Genomic DNA, 23,047 nt, shown 5'->3' on the forward strand with positions numbered 1-23,047 from the left:
TTTCTCTTGATTCAGTTAATATCAAAACCATGCCTTACCTTGATAGCATGGAGCTATTCTTTTACTCAGCTCTGTTCGTAAATCAGAGGGCATTCCATAGCAAACACCCGTGGGGAGCTTATTTTCATTCTTTATGTAAAATATATTTTTCCATCTATGCCCACAAGTCTGAATAAAACATAAAAGTAGACCATATGATGTGAAAGTCACACCCAGGGTATCTGATTTCACGATGTGATCAGTGGACTAATTTCAATAACCTACCACGATGGAGCCATTTTCTCCTGGCTGTCTGGAAAGCGTGACCCCCAACCATTGATTGTCTCTTTCTTCCAAACAAGTCTTTCCACAAGGTTCTCCATTAGGGCTACCTACAGCATTTGAAAATAATTTTATCATCAGTTATCTTGAAAACAATATTATTCTACAAGAGCAAACAAACACACGTGCTTATCCCCAGTGTTTTTTCCTTCAGCCCTCTGTGGAATGCCCCCTTTCCCTGCTTCTTTGTCATCATACATTTGGTGCACATTGTTGGGGTAACCGTCAGTTAATCTGTGCCAACATAATTGTTCTCTCACAGGTGATTTTTGTTTGTAGAAATGCCCTCTGACTGCTAACACCAGGAAGAGATGGCCTTGATATAGGAGATAGCTAACCAACATGACTAAGAGAGGGGAAACCAGTTTAAAACAACATTGGCTGTGCAAGTCCAACTGCATTGTGTAATACTTGGCAAAGAATGTCATCTTTGTTTTGATCATTTATCTGGCAATGTAGGCAACATTTCCAGAGCACTTTTTTTAAACGTTTCTTGTTCTGAGACATTAAGAATAGAAGGACTACAATATGGTCCTCAGCATTTAAGTCACAATTGGTTGAAGCTGGAGGTGATGATGGAGCATGTGGAAAGCAGCTGTGTATAATTAGCATACTAATAATGCCAGTATTTAAAACAAACTGCCCTATGGTTTACATTTAGTGGTTTGTGACATTCTCAACAAAGAAAAAAAGACTTTGAAAAGCTGGATTATTTTAGCAAAGAAACAACGTCAATAGGCACTTTCACAAAGGCATGAATAACCAGAAAGCCAAAAGTAAAATATTACACACGGGCAATACTTCTAAACTGTGCAAGAAAAAGTGATCAGCCCAGTAATTTTTCTTTTTGTTAAAGTGACTTATTTGCTTTGTAGCTGGGATCCTGTATTAAATGTGATTTCAAGTAAGTGATTTGGGGGGAGAATAAGATGCAGTATATTAAGATTCCTTTTGCTATTTCCACCCACTTCAATTGCCACATGACAGTTCCGTTACAAAGGCAGATAAAAACATTTGCATCAATTTGACTGGATAGGGACATGGAACTTTTTTTTTTAACTTAATTTTGGTATCAAGTTTTCATACATTGATAGGGACCACGCTCTAAATCATCAAGCACTTATAACCTTGACCCCTAGATAATGCTTCCTGGGCAAACTCAGAATACTTTCATAGATGAGGTTAGTATTAGAAAGTGAAATTATTTGCAGTTAAGTCTCCTGGGTAAGAGAGATTTTAAGGAGTGTGGAAAGATATTTGTGCATACATTTTATGAACATTTGTTCGTTCTCTTAAAATGTTGTTCAGGACAAACCAACCCTTCAACACAGCTAAACTGAAGAAAGTTTCCTAGCCCCGTCTCTGGAGATTGATTTAGTTGGTCCAGGTGAGGCCCTGATTACCCCAGGTGATTCTCATGATCTGGAACATTGTTACCATGGTATATGGATAGTCTTTTTTTGGCCAATTTTCTTGGAGAATAGTAATGTCAACTCCCACCTATTGGTAGTGCCCGCCAAGAGCATGAGACAGAGAAATACGACTAAGGATCTGTCTGGAAAAAGAATGCCGGGGTTGATTAGCAATGTCTACTTGGAATGGGAAGGGGATATTGCTGCAGCCCAAACCTTGATCAAGGATGGTCCAGGTGGAAGCATAAGGTTTCTATATTCAAGTTAATAAAGAAAGGAAGGAATAAGGGAGAGGGAAAGACAATTATGTTGTACTACTGAATGGGTAAGGTCTAACATAGAAAGTTGTTACCGTGGCTACACAATGCCAACGTAATTGAAAGAAAGTGAAAGAATGACAAATAAATTTAAATTTTCATTGTGATGCAAATTTCAGTTTGACTTTTTGCTAAAATTGTCCGTTGCTTTTTTTTTTTTTACTAATGTCAAAAATAGATGATAAATGGTAGATAAATTAAGCTGAAGTTATTATTTATCCCAATAGATACTTCAACAAAGTATCTTCTCTGAAAATACCAAAGTCTTTCTCAAACTACAGTCAACACTCAGTTAACTAAGCAATTGTGCAGGAGGAAAATTAAGGACAGAGTTCTCAAATAACACATTATCTCTGTTAAAATGTGGTATATTTAATGGACAGTTTCATTAAGATTACGGCCAATATTTAGGAACAAATTTAGTGTTCTAGATATGCCACCCCAATGTTTAAAAACATATAATAGTATGTACGTAGTAAACATACAATAGTTTAGAACTAAAAAATACCATGTAAATTGCTGAAGAAAATGGCCCAAAAGTTCTTATGCACAAAAATTGTGAATTGTCATCTGTTTCTTAGCTGAGCTCTCTTATTTGTAGATTTTAAAATGAAAACTAGAGAAACTCTTGTGTTATAAAACTGTTTTCTGTGTCCACAGATTATTCCCCATTGCATCCTTTCTGTTTTAGTTTTAGCCTCACCAGGTGACATCACAATGTCATCACTGCTCAGATTCTCACACTTAGAGTCACACACTTAGATAACTCTAGTAAGTGGACATACAGACTCACGCTTATACAGGTTTCTTCTTTCCACTTCCTAATACTGCTTCTGCCACAGAGTAGCACCCAACAGCAAAGAGAATCCTGAGGTACTTTCAGCACTGGTTACAAGACAATATCAGTTCAAACAACAGCCTATAAATCCCCACTACTGACCTGGGTCTTCATTTCTAGCAACTTTTCACCTTTACTTCTGTAATGCCTGCAGAATCTTGGCAGAGAGGTCAGCCCTTCACATCACCAACTTATGCTCAGGGCCCCTCCAGAGCTTTGCCTTAACTTCCTTGCTCCGGAGGCCACGCCTTTTCTCGTGGTTCTCAGCCCTGACTGGACATGAGGATCACCTGGGGTGATGGTGGTGGTGGGGGGGAACATTTGGAACAAATACTGACACCTGGTCCCACTCCCAGAGGCTCCGATTTGATGTGCCTGGGTTGAGACACAGACATCAGAATTTTTCAAACAGCTCCCCAGTAACAGTAGTGTGCAGCTGGGCTTGTGAGCAACTGCTCTGCAATGTACATGGTTATGTCATTTCCTGTGTTATATGTGAAAGGAACTACTCCATTTAGAAAATAGTAGTAATACCTTTTTGCCCTCCTTGGTTTCACCTAAATATTGGAATAGGATATCAAATATTAAGCCAATTTTCTTCATGTGGAAATACAGTATTTCTGATTTGGTCAGAAATGATGATCATTAGAACTGTCATGAGAAAGCTAATTCTCATGAATTTCCCTGACAGAACACCATAAATAAACGCAGATTATATTTTATCCAAATGTCATGCTGAAATGATTTATAATCTGGTTTTCAATTCAGCTCATACATTACTGATCTAAACTCAGAAAATCAAATCAGCTTCATAATTGAAAAAAGTACTTTACATGGTTTAACATAAAAGAGGTCAGCAGAAATTAACATGTGATAATTTTCCATGCTTTTATGTAACTAGAATGACTAATTCTTAGCGCAGTTGAATGCATTTTCCCAGTAGACGTTAAAAATATAAAGCACATAAAAACCATAACCCTTATTCTAAAAATTAAGCCCATCTTTCCCTTTCTTTTTTTTCCTCTTTCGATTTTCATTTGGGAAAGAAAATATAAAAATGTATGCTTACTATTCAGTTTTTATTTCCACTTATTGATTTTGTTTCAGTGTATACATGAGTATATAAATGTGAATAAGCAGTAATTTTGATAGATGGATACAAAGGATGTTAGTACAAAGCCAATTAGGTACATTCTTTACCACTCCCCCCCCTTTGTCTTTTTTGCTCTTATTCACATCATCTGTTTTAGTGCCATTTTTCCAAGTGCCAAAATGTGACAGAGAATATGGAAGACTAGATATTTGCTCTTGATTGTCATCTCCATGGGGGCAGACTGACTATTTTGTTGACTGTGGCATTCCCACAGCACAGAACAGGGCCTTACATGCAGCAGGCAGGAACAAAATATTTGCTGAGGGAGGGAATTCTGAAACCCCTTATACCACCACAAAATCCTCTAGTAGAGGATACTACTACAAAATTTTCACCAAACTCTCAGGGATCTAAGCTTTGGAAAGGTCTTCTTCCTTCTCTACTATTCTCTCCTACTTCCAAAATATTAGTCCCTTAAGTTTTAAGACAGTAACAGATGGTCTGAAGGAAAACAGCGTTTGCAGGTTTGAAGATCTTTACAAAGTGCGATATGTGAGTAGGATGATGTAGGACTGAGAATTAGCTGGGCCTCCAGGAAGTGCCTGTCTCAGAGGGGTTCTGCAAGGATTTTGGGACTAAATGAGGTATATGTGAAGGGCTCGGGCTAGAGCCTGGCAGAGAAAGCAAGAAAACATTAGCTGATGCTGACATTATTATTTTAAGGATTAAGCTAAAGATACGATTAAGCTGCACATATGTCATGGGATATATCCTCCTCCCTAACATATTTGTGGCATATCAATGTCAGCGAGCCCTTACCATACACATTAACTCTTTATTTCTCAGAGTAGCAACAGAGGACAGTGTTATCGATCCCATTTTACAGGTGAGGAAATAGAATCTTAAAGAAGTAAAGTGATTTGCCCAAATCCATGGGGCTGGTAAACAGAAAAGATTAGAATCAAAAACCAAAACCTTTTAGAATGAAATACTGCCATTAGCAGCAATATGGATGGACCTAGAGATTAATATACTAAGTAAAGTAAGCCAGACAGAGAAAGACAAATATCATATGATATCACTTATATGTGGAATCTAAAATATGATATAAATGAACTTTTTACCAAACAGAAACAGACTCACAGACACAGAAAACAAACTCATGGTTACCAAAGGGGAAAGGGCGGGGAGGGATAAATTAGGAGTTTGGGATCAGCAGATACAAACTACTACATATAAAATAAACAACAAGGTCCTACTGTATAGCACAGGGAATTATATTCAGTATCTTGTAATAAACCATAATGGAAAAGAATTTTTAAAAACAGGAAATCAAAAGCTTTTAGAAATTGAAGATCTAAAAGTAGTTACTTTCCACTAATCTGGAGTATATACAATAGAACTGTACACATATTTCAGACATATGAATTATCTGGATAAATTTTACTTTCTAAACCTTTTTTTTCAGATGAAAATGTGTAAAATATCACAAGTCTGCCCACAGACTATACAGTCAACTTTCTAGTGTTCACAAAAAAATGTTACTTACTTGGTCCCTATCTTACCCTGACCTTTTCCTCAACTGAGATCAGTTCTCAATATTTTGGCATTTACACTGAGGAAGGACCAAGGGGAAAGACCAGACTCAAAGGTCTTCTTTCTGTAACCTTTTGACAGCTTGAGTGACACACTTTGTGGGTAGGGGAGCCTGGGACTTCTGGATGCAATGACAAGTTTGGTTTATCTGCTTGTGTCACTGGGCTGTGGCTTCATCAGTTCAGACATTTGACTGGGGCTCTCAGACTGGCCTTTTGGCTACTAAGAGAACACATGCATTTATCTGATCTTTCAAAAGATGTGACATAATTTTCAAGTTTCAGAAAAATAGTGAAAGACCTTACTTCCACCAATTACTTTTTCTTTTTTTAACGTGAAGCTCTATTCCATTGAAAGATGAGTCCTGTATTTTCAAACTCTTCCACTAGAAATTTTTCTTAAATAATCCTGAAAAATAAATGACCCTTGTTCTATTCTATGTTCTATAAAGATTCTTTGTTCATTCATGCAAGATATCTTTATTTGTAGAAGCGATAATTACCGAGTGAAAATAATCATACAATTCCTTCATTTACCAAGATTCAGAATATAGAAAAAACATGGGATTAAAAGCAAACGAACCAATTCAAAGATGACCAGATTACAAGGCCTACCACTGGAGGGTTATAAAAATTACAGAAAATTTGTGTCTGTGCATACAAGACTGCCTGGCACCTAGTAGGTGTTCATTAAATGTAAATGCTTCTGCTCCCCAGGGTACTCACATTGCGTTGATGTGGACACACCAGCAGAGGGAGCTCACAATGTTGTGAGGTTGGATCAGCAGCTTTCCTTCAGCTCTTTAAGCCAAATGGTCGCTTGTTTTTGTTTCTTATCAGACACTAATTACTATTAAATTCATTATATTATTTTTATTATATTAAACTGTGTACTTTTCCCACACATCTAATAAAATGTGGTGGAGATGTTTCTGAAAGGTAACAGTGATGTTCATGAATTTAACAGCAATAACAATAACTTGGAGTAATGAAAAGTGAAATACCCAAGTTTTACAGGAGATATGGGACATGAAAGTACTAAACTTCCAAGACCATTTCCTCCAAGTCATCTAGGGGCAAACGAGAGTCAAAATATCAAATTGAACATCAAAATTAGAAACCATTCTCGAAGTATTTTTTTTCTGGAAAAATACGTTTAAGTGTCATATTCTACGACTTCCTAATAAAAATCTGATAATGGCTGATAATCACGCTCAATTTATGTGAGAAACAACTCCTATAATCACAGGCCTGGAAAAGCCAGCTATTTAAGTCCTCTATTTCATTTTATTTTAATTACATTTTTTATTTAATAACTGTATTTATTTTACTGTGTTGTATTTAGGAAGAGAGTTCCACACAGAGGTGAACAAGTTCTGGCAGTAGAGGCAAGCTTGATGGTTGCAATTTTATGAATCTGAGTTGATCCTGAGACATCACTAGGCTTCAGAACCCTATAAAACCATCCTGCTGGTGAGCCTGAACCTAAGATCGGGGTTTCCTCCAGGTGCCTTAGGGCCAAACTTCTTTAAATTCCTACAGAAAACCTATACAAGTATTTTTACTAAGTACAGCAGAAACATGTACAGCAACGGATATATTTGCTGTGCATAATTTAAAGAAGGAATGTTTTCTTACAATAATTATAGAATTATTTATATAATAAATAACACATTATATGCTTTGTATGTGCCAGGCACACTTTTAATACATGTAAACATGTATATTAAGTCATTTAATTTTCGTTATATCCCTATGAGGCAGGTATTATTATCATTATCCCAATTTCACAGATGGAGAAGCTGAAACAAAGGGAGACTAAGCATCTTGCCCAAAGTCACACTACTTGTAAGGGGGGAAGGAAGGATTCAAACCCGTACTGTCATCCACCACCGTACACCACTTTACAATGATTTGCTATTAGTACTTTTCACTGTTAATCAGGAAATGAATCCAAGTATCAACATTATTAATAATCTTATTCTATTTCTATAATAACTTATTATATAACATTAACTTCCAACATTAGAAAATAAGGAAAGAAAATTCTGTACTTCCATGGTTTTCAACTAATCTCTTAGACTTAAGCATTCATTTGAAAAAGTATCACTAATACATAGATACCATTTTGAGTGTCTTTGAAACAAGAATAATGCAAAAATGTAAACAGAAAAAAAACTCCAGGGAAACCTGCCCTCATTTAATGCTCAGTGGTCAATACTGAAGTTCTGAGCCTGGTTTTGGAATTCACAGGGTAGGATGGAGGAGGAGGTCAGGCTAATAACAAGGTTTAAAAATATGTGAGGGCTTCCCTGGTGGCGCAGTGGTTGAGAGTCCGCCTGCCGATGCAGGGGACACGGTTCGTGCCCTGGTCCGGGAAGATCCCACATGCCGCGGAGTGGCTAGGCCCATGGCCGCTGAGCCTGCGCATCCGGAGCCTGTGCTCCGCAATGGGAGAGGCCACAACAGTGAGAGGCCCGCGTACCGCCAAAAAAAGTGAGAAAAGTAAAAATCAGTCAGAGAGTCCATGGCATCATTCTGTATCAATCAATGTAGGATCAGACTGAGATGAGGGGTTACCGATAACAGAGGACATCTTTTCATTCAAAGTTTAAACTGTGGGATGATATGTTGCAGAGACAATGATTTGCAGACAAAATAATGATATTCTAATAAATACTAGAAAATGGTCACAAGAAAACAGAGAATAGCACTGGGGCGAGGTAGACCTAGAAAGATTTCACAGAGGGTAGATATTGACAAGAGACTTCTACAAAGGGTATCATTTTAAAAGGACATGTCTAATCCACTTCACAAAATATTTCCTGCAAAAGAGATTTGATAACTAAATCTATACTCTTACTACTTCTGAACATATTCATTGAGAATTACAGTATTTCATACAAATTATATGAAAAAGATTTCAAATCATTAAAAAAAGATTCTTGGGGATAAACTGAGAGCATCAGAACCAACACACTGCATTACTGAGCCCAGTTCTGTCACTTGCAAGTCCACTTCCATATTTAATTTGATATCTCCAGCTCTTCCTAAAATTGAAATCCCCTTGTTTGAAAGACAGTCAGTTCCAAGCTTCCTATCTCAGGAGTGTGTATTCTTTAGATTGCCTGGTAGAGTAGGCAGAGTCTGGAACCCAAGGCTGGCCTAGACCTCTTGGAACAATATTGAAATATACAGCAAGCCCCAGAGGATCCCACCCATATCTGAGAAATGCACCCATCCATTTCACATTCACTGAGATTTTACTACATGCTCATCAAAACTGGTCAGAACTGGCTCAATTACTCTTCCAGGAAAACTTCTCTCATCCTCCAAACACTTTCTTCTCCCCATTGTGTGTCTCTATCATTATGCATGTTACGTTTTCTTGTAAGTAATTATCTGTTTCCCTGTTTCTCCTGTCACTGAGTTCTTTCAGGGCTTTAGCCATCTTAGCCACCTTTCTATTCCCAGTACCAGCATAAGTAATTGATAAAATTTATTTAATAGATAAAGGAAGAACCCAGTTAAAAGAGTTGACATCTGCCACCAAAATTTTCGCACTCCTCACTTCTCAACCCTCTGAAGTCTGGTATCACCACTAAAACTGGTCTTACCAAGGTTACTAATGAACCAATTTTCTCTAAATCCAACGAAACCTCCTAAGTTCTTACCTAGCTTGACCTCTTGGCAACTTTTGATACTGCCAACCACTCACCTCTTTATAGAATCTCTCATTCCTCTACTTCCATAGTGCCACACTGACCTGATTTCCTAGCTACCTCTTTGGCTTTTCCTTCTCAATCTATTTTTCAGGCTCTTTTTTCTTCTCCAATGGTTTTCAACCGTGGATGAATATTGGAATCATCTGGGGACCTTTGGAAACTCCTGATGCACTACTAAGGGTTCTGCACCCAGTTCCAACGTGTGTGTGTGTGAAGTTTTTCCACACCATCAACAAGCCATTCTCTGATACCAGGTGGGTGTCCTGCAATTCAACTCCATTGTAACACTATCTAACCTGTAAATAATGTCAGATCCCACAGGTTAAGGGTTCAGTCCTACATGCTCCTTGACATAGGTCTTGGTGATGATTTTTTAAATCTGACACCAAAAGCAAAAGCAACAAAAGCAAAAATAAATAAGTGGGACTACATTATACTAAAAAACTTCTGTACAGAAAAGGCAACATACTGAATGAGAAAAAATATTTGCAAATTATATATCTGATAAGGGGCTAATATCCAAAATATATCAAGAATTCATATAACTCAATAGCAAAACAAGCAAACAATCTGAGTGGAAGACCTGAATAGACATTTTTCCAAAGAAGACATACAGATGGACCAGAGGTACATAAAAACATGCTTGACATCACTAATCATCAGGGAAATGCAAATCAAAACCACAATGAGCTATTACCTCACAACTATCAGAATGGCTATTATCAAAAAGACAAGAGATAACAAACGTTAGTGAGGATGTGGAGAAAAAGGATATGCATTGTTGGTGGGAATGTAAATTGGTACAGTCACTATGGAAACAGTATGGAGGTTCCTCAAAAAATAAAAGATAGAACTACCATATGATCCAACAATTCCACTTCTGGGTATTTATCAGAAGAAAATGAAAATACTAACTCAAAAAAATATTATGTACCCCCCATATTTATTGCAGTATTATTTATAATAGCCAAGATGGGAAACAACCTAAATGTCCACTGAAGGATGAGGAGATGAAGAAATTGTGGTACATATATGCAATGGGATATTATTCAGCCAAAAACAGAGTGTAATCTCGTCATTTGCAACAACATTACTGAACCCTGATGACATTATGCTAAGTGAAATAAGCCAGATAGAGAAAGACAAATACTGTATGATCTCTCTTATATGTGGAATCTAAAAAAAAGAAAAAAAAACAAGCTCATAGAGAGAGAGAGAACAGATATGTTCTCTGAGGCGGGGGTGGGAAGGGAAAAATGGTGAAGGGAGTCAAAAGGTACAAAGAGAAAAATAAATACAGTGCATTACTGAGCAACACCAAAAAATAGCTTACTATCATTTAGTAATTTGTGACTATCTTCTATAGTATTAGGAAATTTAGGCAACTTTAATAAATTAACACAAAACTTCCTTAATGGGTAATAGAACTTTTAAAAGAAACCTGAAAGGTAAAAATACACCGGGTGTATCTGTTTAATAGCTGATTAAAATAGATGAAAAATTTAAAAAGACTGCTTTCCTCCCATACCCCTGCTCCCCCCACACGCACAAACTTCAGATACCAATCTCAAGTCCACCAGCTATTGAAGTTTCCTTTGGTTTGAATAATTTGCTAGAGTGGCTCACAGAACTCAAAGAAGCATTTTACTTACTAGATTACCAGTTTATTATAAAAGGAAGTAACTCAGGAACAGCCGGACGGAAGAGACACATAGGGCAAGGCATGAGGAACTTGCAGGGAGCGCTTCCAGGTCCTCTCTGAATGCACCACTAGTCCTAAATCTCCACGTGTTCACCGACCCTGTCCTTTTGGGGTTTTATGGAGGTTTCATTACATAGGCATGATTGATTAAACCACTGACCATTGGCAACTGGTTCAACCTCCAGCCCCTCTTCTCTTGCTGGAGGTCAGGGGGATAGAAATGAAAGTTCCAACTATCTAATCATATGGTTGGTTCCACTGGCAACCAGCCACATCCTTAGGTCCTAAAGTCATCTCACTGACGTAACAAGAGATATATTTATCACTCTAGAAAACTCCAAGGGTTTTAGGATCTCTGTGCCAGAAATGAGGGTGAAGACCAAATATATCAATATATTCTTATTATAAATCACAACATCCTACACCAGACCCACCCCTAGAGATTTTATTAGTTTAGGAGGAGGCCACCAGCACTGGTATTCTTAAACCTCTGCAGGAGAACATAGGTTGCGGCCAGAGTTGAGCAACACTGTTCTAGCCGCCTCTCAAGTTGTAGGAAGCCTCTGGGATCTCTTCTGGGCCTGATGATCTATTCAGCCTAGAGTTCCCAGGTTAAACTCATTAATCTCCATGGTTTTGATTACCATCTCTATGCCAATTACCTTCAACTCTGAACTGCCCTATAGACCACTCCTGCCCTCCAGACCCATACATCCAACTGATTTCCAGATATTTACTTTTATATCTCACAGGACATAGCACCATCATCTATCCAACAGCCCAAGTCAGAACCTTGGGTAACATTTTGAAACCTTCTTTTTCATCTCTCTCGTTTAATAATTACAAAGTCCAGTTCACGGAGACCTGCTCTGCAGGAAAATAGCGGATTTCAGCACTAAGCCAAAGGCCAGTACAGCCACTGTGGACCCCCTGCAGATCTTGCCAGCTTTTGCTCCACAGGTATTAGTGTTAACTGATGCCTGGGTTCCTCCCCACTCCCTTTTTTTCTCACTGAAAAGCCCAGAAACCACACCACCGGTCATCCCAGGCCTCTGTGCCTACCCTAGTATAAGAAGCCAGCCACTTGAGCCCCTCCCTGTACCCACCAAAGCCCAAGTGCAAGACACCAGCCTAGACCCTTGTGGCTGACCCCACCATTGCGCCCGGCCTCAGGGTTCGGCCCTACAGCTGTGCATCTGTATGCCACCAGCCCTCTGCCCACCACCAAGCTTCACTGCAGTGCACACGCCCAGGGGAAAGTGTGCAGCCGTGAGGGAGCACAGGGACAGCTGGGGCCCCTGTAAGTTTTTGTGGGCCTGCGTCAGGGTGTGCCTTCTGTTGCTCGGCACCACAACGCCCACCTGAAGCCAACACCTCCAACTGAGCATCTGCTACCCCCAGCCCAACACCCAACACCAGCCTCCACTGCATTGTGCACACACCGAGGAAGAGTGTGAAACCACACGAGCATGCTGACAGCCAGGGCTGCTTCAGTTTCCAGAGAGCTTACCAAGTTGTAACACAAATAATCCCTGCTTACTTCTCCAACCTATCACCACTTCACACTCCACAGTTCAACTGTATGCATTTTTCTTTCAGTCCAAAGATGCTGCCCTCTCAGAGACCTCAGGGTCTTCATATACTCTGTTTGCTCTGTCTGGCACCCTTTCCCATAACCTCTTCCTCTGGCTAACTCTTGATTTTTTGTTGCTGTTGTTGTTGTTTTCAGTTTTCCACTAGAACATCAACTCCTTAGGAAGACATCACCTCAATCTCCTAAACAGATTAGATCTTCTCACCATACTTTCTTATAATAACCTAACCTATAGACTGTAAACCCCTTGGGGCAAGGGCCATGTTTCTTTGTATGCCCAGGTTCTCGCCCTTTGACATCCCTCAATAAATGACCTACGAGCACAATGGATTACCATATCTGGCCCAAGAACTACTGCCAAAGGGAGAGATTTTTTAGTCATTAGAAATAGCACCCAGTGGTCAAGTAAGCTTTAGGCAAAAAATAAAATACATTTTAGAAAATCTCATCTCTTAAATTAGGTGGAAACCATTCTTTTAGAGATGGAGTTTGGGAAATTGCTGGAAATAAGGAAACAATTCTTGTAATATGATGGTTTATTCATGAAGCTCTCTGTCTTAATTTTGTGCATAATTAGCATAACAACCCCTGTTCAGGGGTGATTTTTCAAAATGACCAGTCTGTATCAACATCATCTTCATAAGCTACAATTTAAAGAGTATCACAAATGAGAAAGAAAAGGAAAGTTATCAAGGACATATTTGAAGTTTCAACAGTGAGAGGTTTGCCTTTTATTGTTAAGCTAATAATTCCTACAAATCAGGCAGAAGTGAGTGAGGTAATCATTAGTTTAATGACACAAACGCTAATTAACTTAACCTCCTCCAAGTAGGTTATGTAATATAAACCAGAAGGCTGGCTAAGGCAATATAATTTCCAGGAAGAAATCTGAAGGGGAATAATGATGACTAACTTAATAAACCACTGTTCTTTCTAGTAAGAAAAAGAGGTACAAGGAGAGAGCTTAAAGGTCTAGTAACTATACAACATTGGTCTAGAAAAGTGAAAATTCCAATCATTTTATGCATAGACACTGGGAAAGCACCTGCTAAAAAGTTAGTGTTATTTTACATAGGGAAGTTATGTTTCTCTAGAACAGCGCTGTCCGACAGAAACCTAATACAAGTCACATATGAAATAATTTTACAGTAGTCACATTAAAAAGGAATAGGTAAAATTGATGTTAATAATATATTCTCTTTAACCTAATACATCCAAAATGTTGTCATTTAAAAATGTAATCAATATTAGTTTCAAAATATTTATTTCAACATGTGATCCATATCTAAAAAATTAAGAGATTTTATGTATACGTATGTGTGTGTATGTATTTTTTTTTTGGTACTAAGTCTTCAAAATCCAGAACGTAATTTGCCCTATAGTACTTCTCACTACAAACTAGCCACATTTCATGTGCTCAATAGCCACATGTGGTTAGTGGCTACTGTACTGTACAGTGTAATTGTATAATTTTAGCCTCTATTACCCAGACGTGTGTGCGTGCGCACGTGTGCATGCCCAAACACGCATGTATAATGCTACTAGTGGCAACTTCAAAATAATGAAAGATCTAGTATGCCTTTTGAATGACCAAATAAAGGTAATCTTTTTAGTATAATTTTATAGCCATTTATGTATTTTATTATGTTCTAATTGTTCAAATACTGGAAATCCATGGATAAATACATTAATGAAGTCATTATTTGTGATGCCTTAATTTAGCAACCACCTGTGATCAAAGTTTCCTTTTAAAAAACTTAGCAAGGATGCAAAGCACCTGAGTGGAAAAGCAACTGAACCTGTGGAAATCACTATGGCCTCCTCAGACACGGAGTCTTCATGAACAAGTTTGGATTCAGACCCGCCTGATGGCGGGACTACCTTCCTCTGGTTCACAGAGAGCAGTACCAAGGAAGTGAGGGGAGAGACCCTTCTTAGGCGGGCAGGAAGGTGGAAGAAGCCTGTTTGCACACAGGAAGAAATGCACCTCTTCTACAGTCAATTCACTTCACTAAAAGGGGTATCTGATTCTCAACATCTCATACCCTGAACATTCTAGATGTCTAGATGCCTGAACAGGCATTTGCTGCTCACTTCTGATTATGACTACAGTGAATATACCATAGTATGGGACAACATTAGCCACTGCAGGGAAGAGGGGTTAGGAGGTAGGGGGGAAGGGTATTGATTCCTCTTCTGAGGGAAGGAGTCTACCTGAATCAAACTTTGATCTGAAATTCTGAGACCTAAAGACTAGTCCATGTAGATAGCACTTTGAATTGTATAGGAGATTGGCACCATTTTAAGAGCTCTTTCAACTTCATCTCTTTGATAGCAAATTAGGCCATGAATGAAAGAAAACATTTTATGACATGGCAGTCATAGCTGAATCTTTAGTTATTATAAGATTTTTTGGAAACAGATGGAAGTCTATGTGAAGACACAGGGAAAAGACAGCCATTTATCTACAAGTCAAGGAGGGAGACCTCAGAAGAAACCAGCTCTGCTGAAACCTTGATTTTGGACTTCTAACCTCTAGAATTGTTTTCCAAATTGAGACAAAATTGGTCACGGAAACACTGCCAGATTTCACATGAAGGAGAACAGAGACCCCTTCTTCAGAAGGTGAGACACAGCCACCCCCCGCTTCTGCAGAATACCCTCCAACACTAGCAGCTGTGTGGATGAAAGGCTCTTGGTGCTGCAGCCAGGAGTCAGTGCTGTGCCTCTGACGTGGGAGAGCCAACTTCAGGACACTGGTCCACAAGAGACCTCCCAGCTCCACGTAATATCAAACGGCGAAAATCTCCCTGAGATCTCCATCTCAACACCAACACCCAGCTTCACTCAACGACCAGCAAGCTACAGTGCTGGACACCCTATGCCAAACAACTAGCAACACAGGAACACAACCCCACCCATTAGCAGAGAGGCTGCCTAAAATCATAATAAGGTCACAGACACCCCAAAACACACCACCAGACGTGGACCTGCCCACCAGAAAGACAAGATCCAGCCTCATCCACCAGAACACAGGCACTAGTCCCCTCCACCAGGAAGCCTACACAACCCACTGAACCAACCTTAGCCACTGGGGACAGACACCAAAAACAACAGGAACTACGAACGTGCAGTCTGCAAAAAGGAGACCCCAAACACAGTAAGATAAGCAAAATGAGAAGACAGAAAAACAGCAGATGAAGGAGCAAGATAAAAACCCACCAGACCTAACAAATGAAGAGGAAATAGGCAGTCTACCGGAAAAAGAATTCAGAATAATGATAGTAAACATGATCCAAAAGCTTGGAAACAGAATGGACAAAATGCAAGAAACATTTAACAAGGACCTAGAAGAACTAAAGAAGAAACAAACAACGATGAACAACACAATAAATGAAATTAAAAATACTCTAGATGGGATCAATAGCAGAATAACTGAGGCAGAAGAACGGATAAGTGACCTGGAAGATAAAATAGTGGAAATAACTACTGCAGAGCAGAATAAAGAAAAAAGAACGCAAAGAACTAAGGACAGTCTCAGAGACCTCTGGGACAACATTAAACGCACCAACATTCGAATTATAGGGGTCCCAGCAGAAGAAGAGAAAAAGAAAGGGACTGAGAAAATATTTGAAGAGATTATAGTTGAAAACTTCCCTAGTATGGGAAAGGAAATAGTTAATCAAGTCCAGGAAGCACAGAGAGTCCCATACAGGATAAATCCAAAAAGAAACACGCCAAGACACATATTAATCAAACTGTCAAAAATTGAATACAAAGAAAACATATTAAAAGCAGCAAGGGAAAAACAACAAATAACACACAAGGGAATCCCCATAAGGTTAACACCTGATCTTTCAGCAGAAACTCTGCAAGCCAGAAGGGACTGGCAGGACATCTTCAAAGTGATGAAGGAGAAAAACCTACAACGAAGATTACTCTACACAGCAAGGATCTCATTCAGATTTGATGGAGAAATTAAAACCTTTACATACAAGCAAAAGCTGAGACAGTTCAGCACCACCAAGCCAGCTTTACAACAAATGCTAAAGGATCTTCTCTAGGCAAGAAACACAAGAGAAGGTAAAGACCTACAATAACAAACCCAAAACAAGTAAGAAAATGGAAATAGGAACATACATATTGATAACTACCTTAAATGTAAATGGATTCAATGCTTCCAGCAAAAGACACAGACTGGCTGAATGGATACAAAAACAAGACCCATATATATGCTGTCTACAAGAGACCCACTTCAGACCTAGAGACACATACAGACTGAAAGTGAGGGGATAGAAAAAGATACTCCATGCAGATACTCCATGCAAATGGAAACCAAAAGAAAGCTGGAGGAGCAATTCTCGTATCAGACAAAATAGACTTTAAAATAAAGACTATTACAAGAGACAAAGAAGGAAACTACATAATGATCAAGGGATCGATCTAAGAAGAAGATATAACAAATGTAAATATTTATGCACCCAACATAGGAGCACCTCAATACATAAGGCAAATGCTAACAGCCATAAAAGGGGAAATCGACAGTAACACATTCATAGTAGGGGACTTAAACACCCCACTTTCACCAATGGACAGATCATCCAAAATGAAAATAAATAAGGAAAAACAAGCTTTAAATGATACATTAAACAAGATGGACTTAATTGATATTTATAGGACATTCCATCCAAAAACAACAGAATACACATTTTTCTCAAGTGCTCATGGAACATTCTCCAGGATAGATCATATCTTGGGTCACAAATCAAGCCTTCGTAAATTTAAGAAAATTGAAATTGTATCAAGTATCTTTTCCAACCACAATGCTATGAGACTAGATGTCAATTACAGGAAGAGATCTGTAAAAAATACAAACACATGGAGGCTAAACAATATACTACTTAATAACGAAGTGATCACTGAAGAAATCAAAGAGGAAATCAAAAAAATACCTAGAAACAAATGACAATGAAAACACGATGACCCAAATCCTATGGGATACAGCAAAAGCAGTTCTAAGAGGGAAGTTTATAGCAATACAATCCTACCTTAAGAAACAAGAAACATCTCAAATAAACAACCTAACCTTGCACTTAAAGCAATTAGAGAAAGAAGAACAAAAAAACCCCAAAACTAGCAGAAGGAAAGAAATCATAAAGATCAGATCAGAAATAAATGAAAAAGAAATGAAGGAAATGATAGCAAAGATCAATAAAACTAAAAGCTGGTTCCTTGAGAAGAAAATATTGATAAACCACTAGCCAGACTCATCAAGAAAAAAAGGGAGAAGACTCAAATCAATTGAATTAGAAATGAAAAAGGAGAAGTAACAACTGACACTGCAGAAATACAAAAGATCATGAGAGATTACTACAAGCAACTATATGCCAATAAAATGGACAACCTGGAAGAAATTCTTAGACAAATTCTTAGAAATGCACAACCTGCCAAGACTGAATCAGGAAGAAATAAAAAATATGAACAGACCAATCACAAGCACTGAAATTGAGACTGTGATTTAAAATCTTCCAACAAACAAAAGCCCAGGACCAGATGGCTTCACAGGCGAATTCTATCAAACATTTAGAGAAGAGCTAACACCTATCCTTCTCAAACTCTTCCAAAATACAGCAGAGGGAGGCACACTCTCAAACTCATTCTACGAGGCCACCATCACCCTGATACTAAAACCAGACAAAGATGTCACAAAGAAAGAAAACTACAGGCCAATATCACTGATGAACATAGATGCAAAAATCCTCAACAAAATACTAGCAAACAGATTCCAATAGCACATTAAAAGGATCATACACCATGATCAAGTGGGGTTTATTCCAGGAATGCAAGTATTCTTCAATATACGCAAATCAATCAATGTGATACACCATATTAACAAATTGAAGGAGAAAAACCATATGATCATCTCAATAGATGCAGAGAAAGCTTTCGACAAAATTCAACACCCATTTATGATAAAAACCCTGCAGAAAGTAGGCACAGAGGGAACTTTCCTCAACATAATAAAGGCCATATATGACAAACCCACAGGCAACATCATCCTCAATGGTGAAAAACTGAAAGCATTTCCACTAAGATCAGGAACAAGACAAGGTTGCCCACTCTCACCACTGTTATTCAACATAGTTTTGGAAGTTTTAGCCACAGCAATCAGAGAAGAAAGCCAGCCAGCTTTACAACAGACCTTACAATAGACTCTTACGGATGCTGAGTCAAAAATAAACTTCCATTATGTGCATACTCTATTTGACTTCATTCTCAATGAAGGGAAGCCGCTTCCCAGTTTGAGAAAAAGCAAAGATTACTACCAAAAATGGGGGGAGGGGAGTGGTAAAGATTCAGTAACTAACTTATCCCAATAAAGCAATTATACTCCAATAAAGATGTTTAAAAAAAAAAATAAAGATGTTTTGCTTGGGCCAACAAAAAATATTTTTCATTGTGTTTCAACTGCTACCTTTGCATTTACACATTTAACTTTTGGTTTCATCTATTAACTACCCATATTTATAACCTCAACCTGCCTATAACAGATAACATGCAGATACAGATTTAAGTAGAAAATAGAGATAAAAAATAAACTAATATTTTTTGAATGTCAGTTGTATGTCAGGTACCGAGCTAAACATTTTGCCTATTTTATAGTCACCCATATTTGAGACAGAACAACTGAAGCCGTCTTATACAGACGATTGTGTATGTATTTTTTCCTTGAAAATTCTTCATAAAGAATACTACATAGTCCACAAACCTGAGAATTTTTTAATGTCTTTAGTTACCGATGTATTGTTTTCAGTGTTTCCTTTCTAGACATTATCCTCAATCCCTTATTTTACAGTTTCAAGTTACTTCTGAGTCTGTGCTGAATTGAAACACACAATTTCTTCATATAAGGAAGAGAAGATGTATCGTTTGAAATGTTATTTGAGAAGTAATTTCAGTCAACTCTTTTGCAAATGTTCATAGCTATTACTACAGCTATTAGTGTTTCAACCAGTTGACTGACTAGAAATCTTGTCTTCCTTTTTGCCTTTCATCTCAGTAGAAACCTTTTTATTGATCAAAAATTTGAAAGTTAAAAATATCCCTTTGGCTTCTCATTTCTAACTAATTCTCTTATTCACCGATCAGGTCGATGACAAACTTTCACTTTGCTTTTATTCATTTATCCATCCAGTACATCTTCACTTAATTCATGTGTGTTGAACATCTATCATGTGCACGTTTTTCTGTGGATATTTCTGTAGTCAACCCCTATGCTCCACGTGCCCAATCAATATACGTTTCCCTTCAATTTTGACAGGTATTATCATCTTAAATTTTAAATATTATATAATATTATGACAGAATATTTCCAGTTAAATACCGACATCTAGAAATAGATTCAGTGCCCTTCCAGACAGGAAGTAGGAGTTAAATACCAGTAGTTATAATGTCATGAATCAGGAAACTATGACAGGACAACAAAAATAAAACATCCCCTCCTGAGACCTTGTCAAGATCCTCTGGCAGATCAAGGCTGTCTGCTCCGCTCCCTAATTCATCCTACAAGTCTCTCATGCAATGAAAATTATACTTTGCAGAATTATTCCAAATGGATAGGTCTGTGAATATGTTATGCTTTCCTAGTCTGCCTTTGGGGATGGAAGATGCTTAATGAGAGGCTGGGGCCTATTCTACACACTGCAGACAACTCCTAGACTCTTACGGATGCTGAGTCAAAAATAAACTTCCATTATGTGCATACTCTATTTGACTTCATTCTCAATGAAGGGAAGCCGCTTCCCAGTTTGAGAAAAAGCAAAGATTACTACCAAAAATGGGGGGAGGGGAGTGGTAAAGATTCAGTAACTAACTTATCCCAAAGGTCCATTGATAGCAAAGATAAATAGGAAAAAGGTACCAAATATGACCTTTTATTCACCATTCACAGATGACTCATCAGCTCAGCAGACAACATATCGGACTCGTCATTGAATTTTATTTTCACTGAAGATGCATACATGAAAGAAAAGGGCTTGGACATTGGACCCAGGCAGACCTGACTTTGACTTGAGGTCCCATCTTCCATTCACTAGCTGAATAACTTTAGAAAAAGTCCTTGCAACTCTCTGAGTCACAGAGTCCTCATGTGTAAAGTAAGAACAATGCCAACCATGACCCAGTGGTGTTTTGTGGAAAACAAGAAACATATATAGCAGTTCCTAACAATGTTTGAAGCAAGATAGGGTCTGCATTGATATTAGTTCCCCTTTCTTCCCCCATGTGTCTATGCAAAGCAAATTTGTTTTTGGCTTTGAAACGTGAACTTTCTCCTCTCCCCCATCAGAATGCATTTTTCAAGCTGTCACAAATCTAAGAAGAGACACTAAGAAATGATTTCAAATAGAGGTATCCATTTAACATCGGAGTTTCTGGAAAGAAAAATTAATAATTATATGTTAAACTTCATTTTAATTATATGAACAGTGGAGATGCCAATTTTTTCTTGTGCTCTCCTTTTTTACATTTCATATCTAAGTAAAACTGTATAATTTTCTTTTTCAGAAAGCCCTTGGGCTAAATGACAGGGTATGGGATCACTTCCAACTGCTATTCCTGATCTGCCCCTTAGCCTGTTCTTTAAGAAGGCTGATAGGTCAAAGATAGAAATAAAATTCTCAAGTCTTGGCTCAGCTGGAGCCTGTCCTTAATGTGCTGAGAGACTTTAAGATGTGTTTTACACTTTGCTGAGTGGGGGAGGGGTGGGTGGGGAGGGGAGAGGTGAGGAGAAGGTTTTATAAGAAATTTTTCTCCACGTAGTTTGGTCAGAGTACTGCAATCATTGTCATAAGCAAAAGGGAGAACAATATTGACAGAAAGGAGACCACTTTTATGTTTAGAAGGGAAGATGGCCTAGAGTTAAGTGAACGTCATTCGCTTTAAACTAAAAGTAATAGGCAACACGAGTTTTTCCAGGACTTCTGCTACCGTGGGGCTCACAAGTGTGTGTGTGTGTGTGTGTGTGTTTTGGGGGGAGTGGGTCACTAGCTCCCGGCCCCAGGTCCAACTCACCCAGCTGGAGCTGTTCGCACGTCCGCTCTGGGTTCTTTCCAATCCTGCATCTGTAAATCGCCCCAGGATTGACCACTGAAGTGTTGGCGAGCCAGCTGGCCGTGGGCGCCCCGACTACGAGCCTAAAGTGAGCAATGGGCACGTGCGCGCAGACGTGAGCCGTGCTGCCCACTGAACTCCGGGTCTTCACGGACTCCTCCGCCCACCACTCCGCGCACCCAACCCGCCACCCCAAACTCCAGGGCCTGGCGCCAGAACGCACCCCGGGTGCTGCCACCCCAAGATAAGTTAGTTTCCCGAGCACTTCTCTAGCGAGCTGGCCGTCGCAGGGTTCCCCTCCTGCCTCCCGCGGAGGGAGGAAAGTTTGAACCGGGCAGGGAATCCCTGAGGCGCCTTTCGCTCGCCGCTCTGAGATACCGAGGGCGCCGCCTCCGACCCCACTCACCATCGGTTCGCCCCGTGGCTGTGCAGCACCACCGAGTAGCCGAACAGGGTGTCGGCGGGGCCCTTGTAAACCATTGCGCTCTCGGTGTCCACGTTGTAGGGGCGCCCGGTCGGGACTCCCAAGCACAGCAGTAGCATCACCGCCTCCCATACGGCGGCCCCTCGCGGGCCCGGCCCGCACCTCGCTTCCGCAGCCATGCGCTCTCCGAGGGGAACATTCAACACCAAACGGCCACTGTCCGTCCCAAAGTTGCACGGGATGAGACGGTCGGCCAAGGGGAAGAGCGCCCTAAGAGAAGAGGATCAGCGTGTCCGGCGCCGGCAGGCGGGCGGGCGGGCGGGCGGGAGGAACGGGGGGGGGGGGGGGGGACGGAGGGAGGGAGGGTAAGTCAGGCAGCGGCGGGCGGAGCGATCAGAGGTGGCCGGGGATGTTGCGCGCTCGCCGGTCCCCACGCCCCGTTTCTGCAGTCTGGAGGTGCGGTGCTCACGTGGTCCCGGGGCGCGGGCCGCTGGGTGGGGTCCCGGGCGCAGTGCGGAGGCGCAGGACCCGATGCCGTCTCCCCGCGCGTGAGACTGTAGGGGGCGCTAGGGGACCTTGGCTGCGCAGAACGCGCGTCCAGGCCGGGGCCTCCTAGTCCCGGAGCACGGGATGACTCTGGGCTCCCGGGACTGCAAGAGTGGAGCCGGAAGGGGTCCGGGGCTTCGCCTTTTATCCGTGATTGAGGCCTAGATGTTAGCGGCGTGGCCCCAATCCGACCCGCGCGCGCCCCACTATGAACGCAGAGGCTCCTCGGCCTGCCCGGAGTAGCCCAAAGGCCGGCCACAAACCTGGGCGCCGGGAGGGACTGTGGCGGGGAACTGTCCTGATCTTTCGTTGATAGTTAAGCGGTATACCTGATTTTGGGGGCACAAGCAACCACTGGGGAGCCACAAA

At 40.0% G+C, this 23,047-nt stretch overlaps 1 protein-coding gene across 2 annotated transcripts in view; it reads right to left on the bottom strand.

The window, feature by feature from the left end:
• ITGA4 (integrin subunit alpha 4) overlaps positions 1 to 22,760 on the bottom strand; it is an 83,132-nt gene extending 60,372 nt beyond the window's left edge. Inside the window, exons 1-4 of one of the 2 annotated variants that reach the window (XR_003437111.1) lie at positions 22,115 to 22,510; positions 21,670 to 21,791; positions 265 to 371; positions 39 to 168 (exon numbers count right to left, since the gene is read on the bottom strand). Coding sequence is in view for 1 of the 2 variants with exons in the window: in XM_027126725.1 (XP_026982526.1) it covers positions 39 to 168; positions 265 to 371; positions 21,670 to 21,791; positions 22,115 to 22,311 (556 nt within the window). In the remaining variant the exon portion in view is untranslated. Of the gene's footprint in view, positions 1 to 38; positions 169 to 264; positions 372 to 21,669; positions 21,792 to 22,114 lie in introns of both variants that reach the window. The other variant, XM_027126725.1, reaches the window with a different exon arrangement.
• Between the last annotated feature and the right edge of the window lie 287 nt (positions 22,761 to 23,047).

The sequence above is a fragment of the Aethalodelphis obliquidens genome, unplaced genomic scaffold (assembly GCF_003676395.1).
Source record: "Aethalodelphis obliquidens isolate GAN/ISIS:26980383/991018 unplaced genomic scaffold, ASM367639v1 scaffold2, whole genome shotgun sequence".
NCBI classification, from domain to species: Eukaryota; Metazoa; Chordata; class Mammalia; order Artiodactyla; family Delphinidae; genus Aethalodelphis; species Aethalodelphis obliquidens.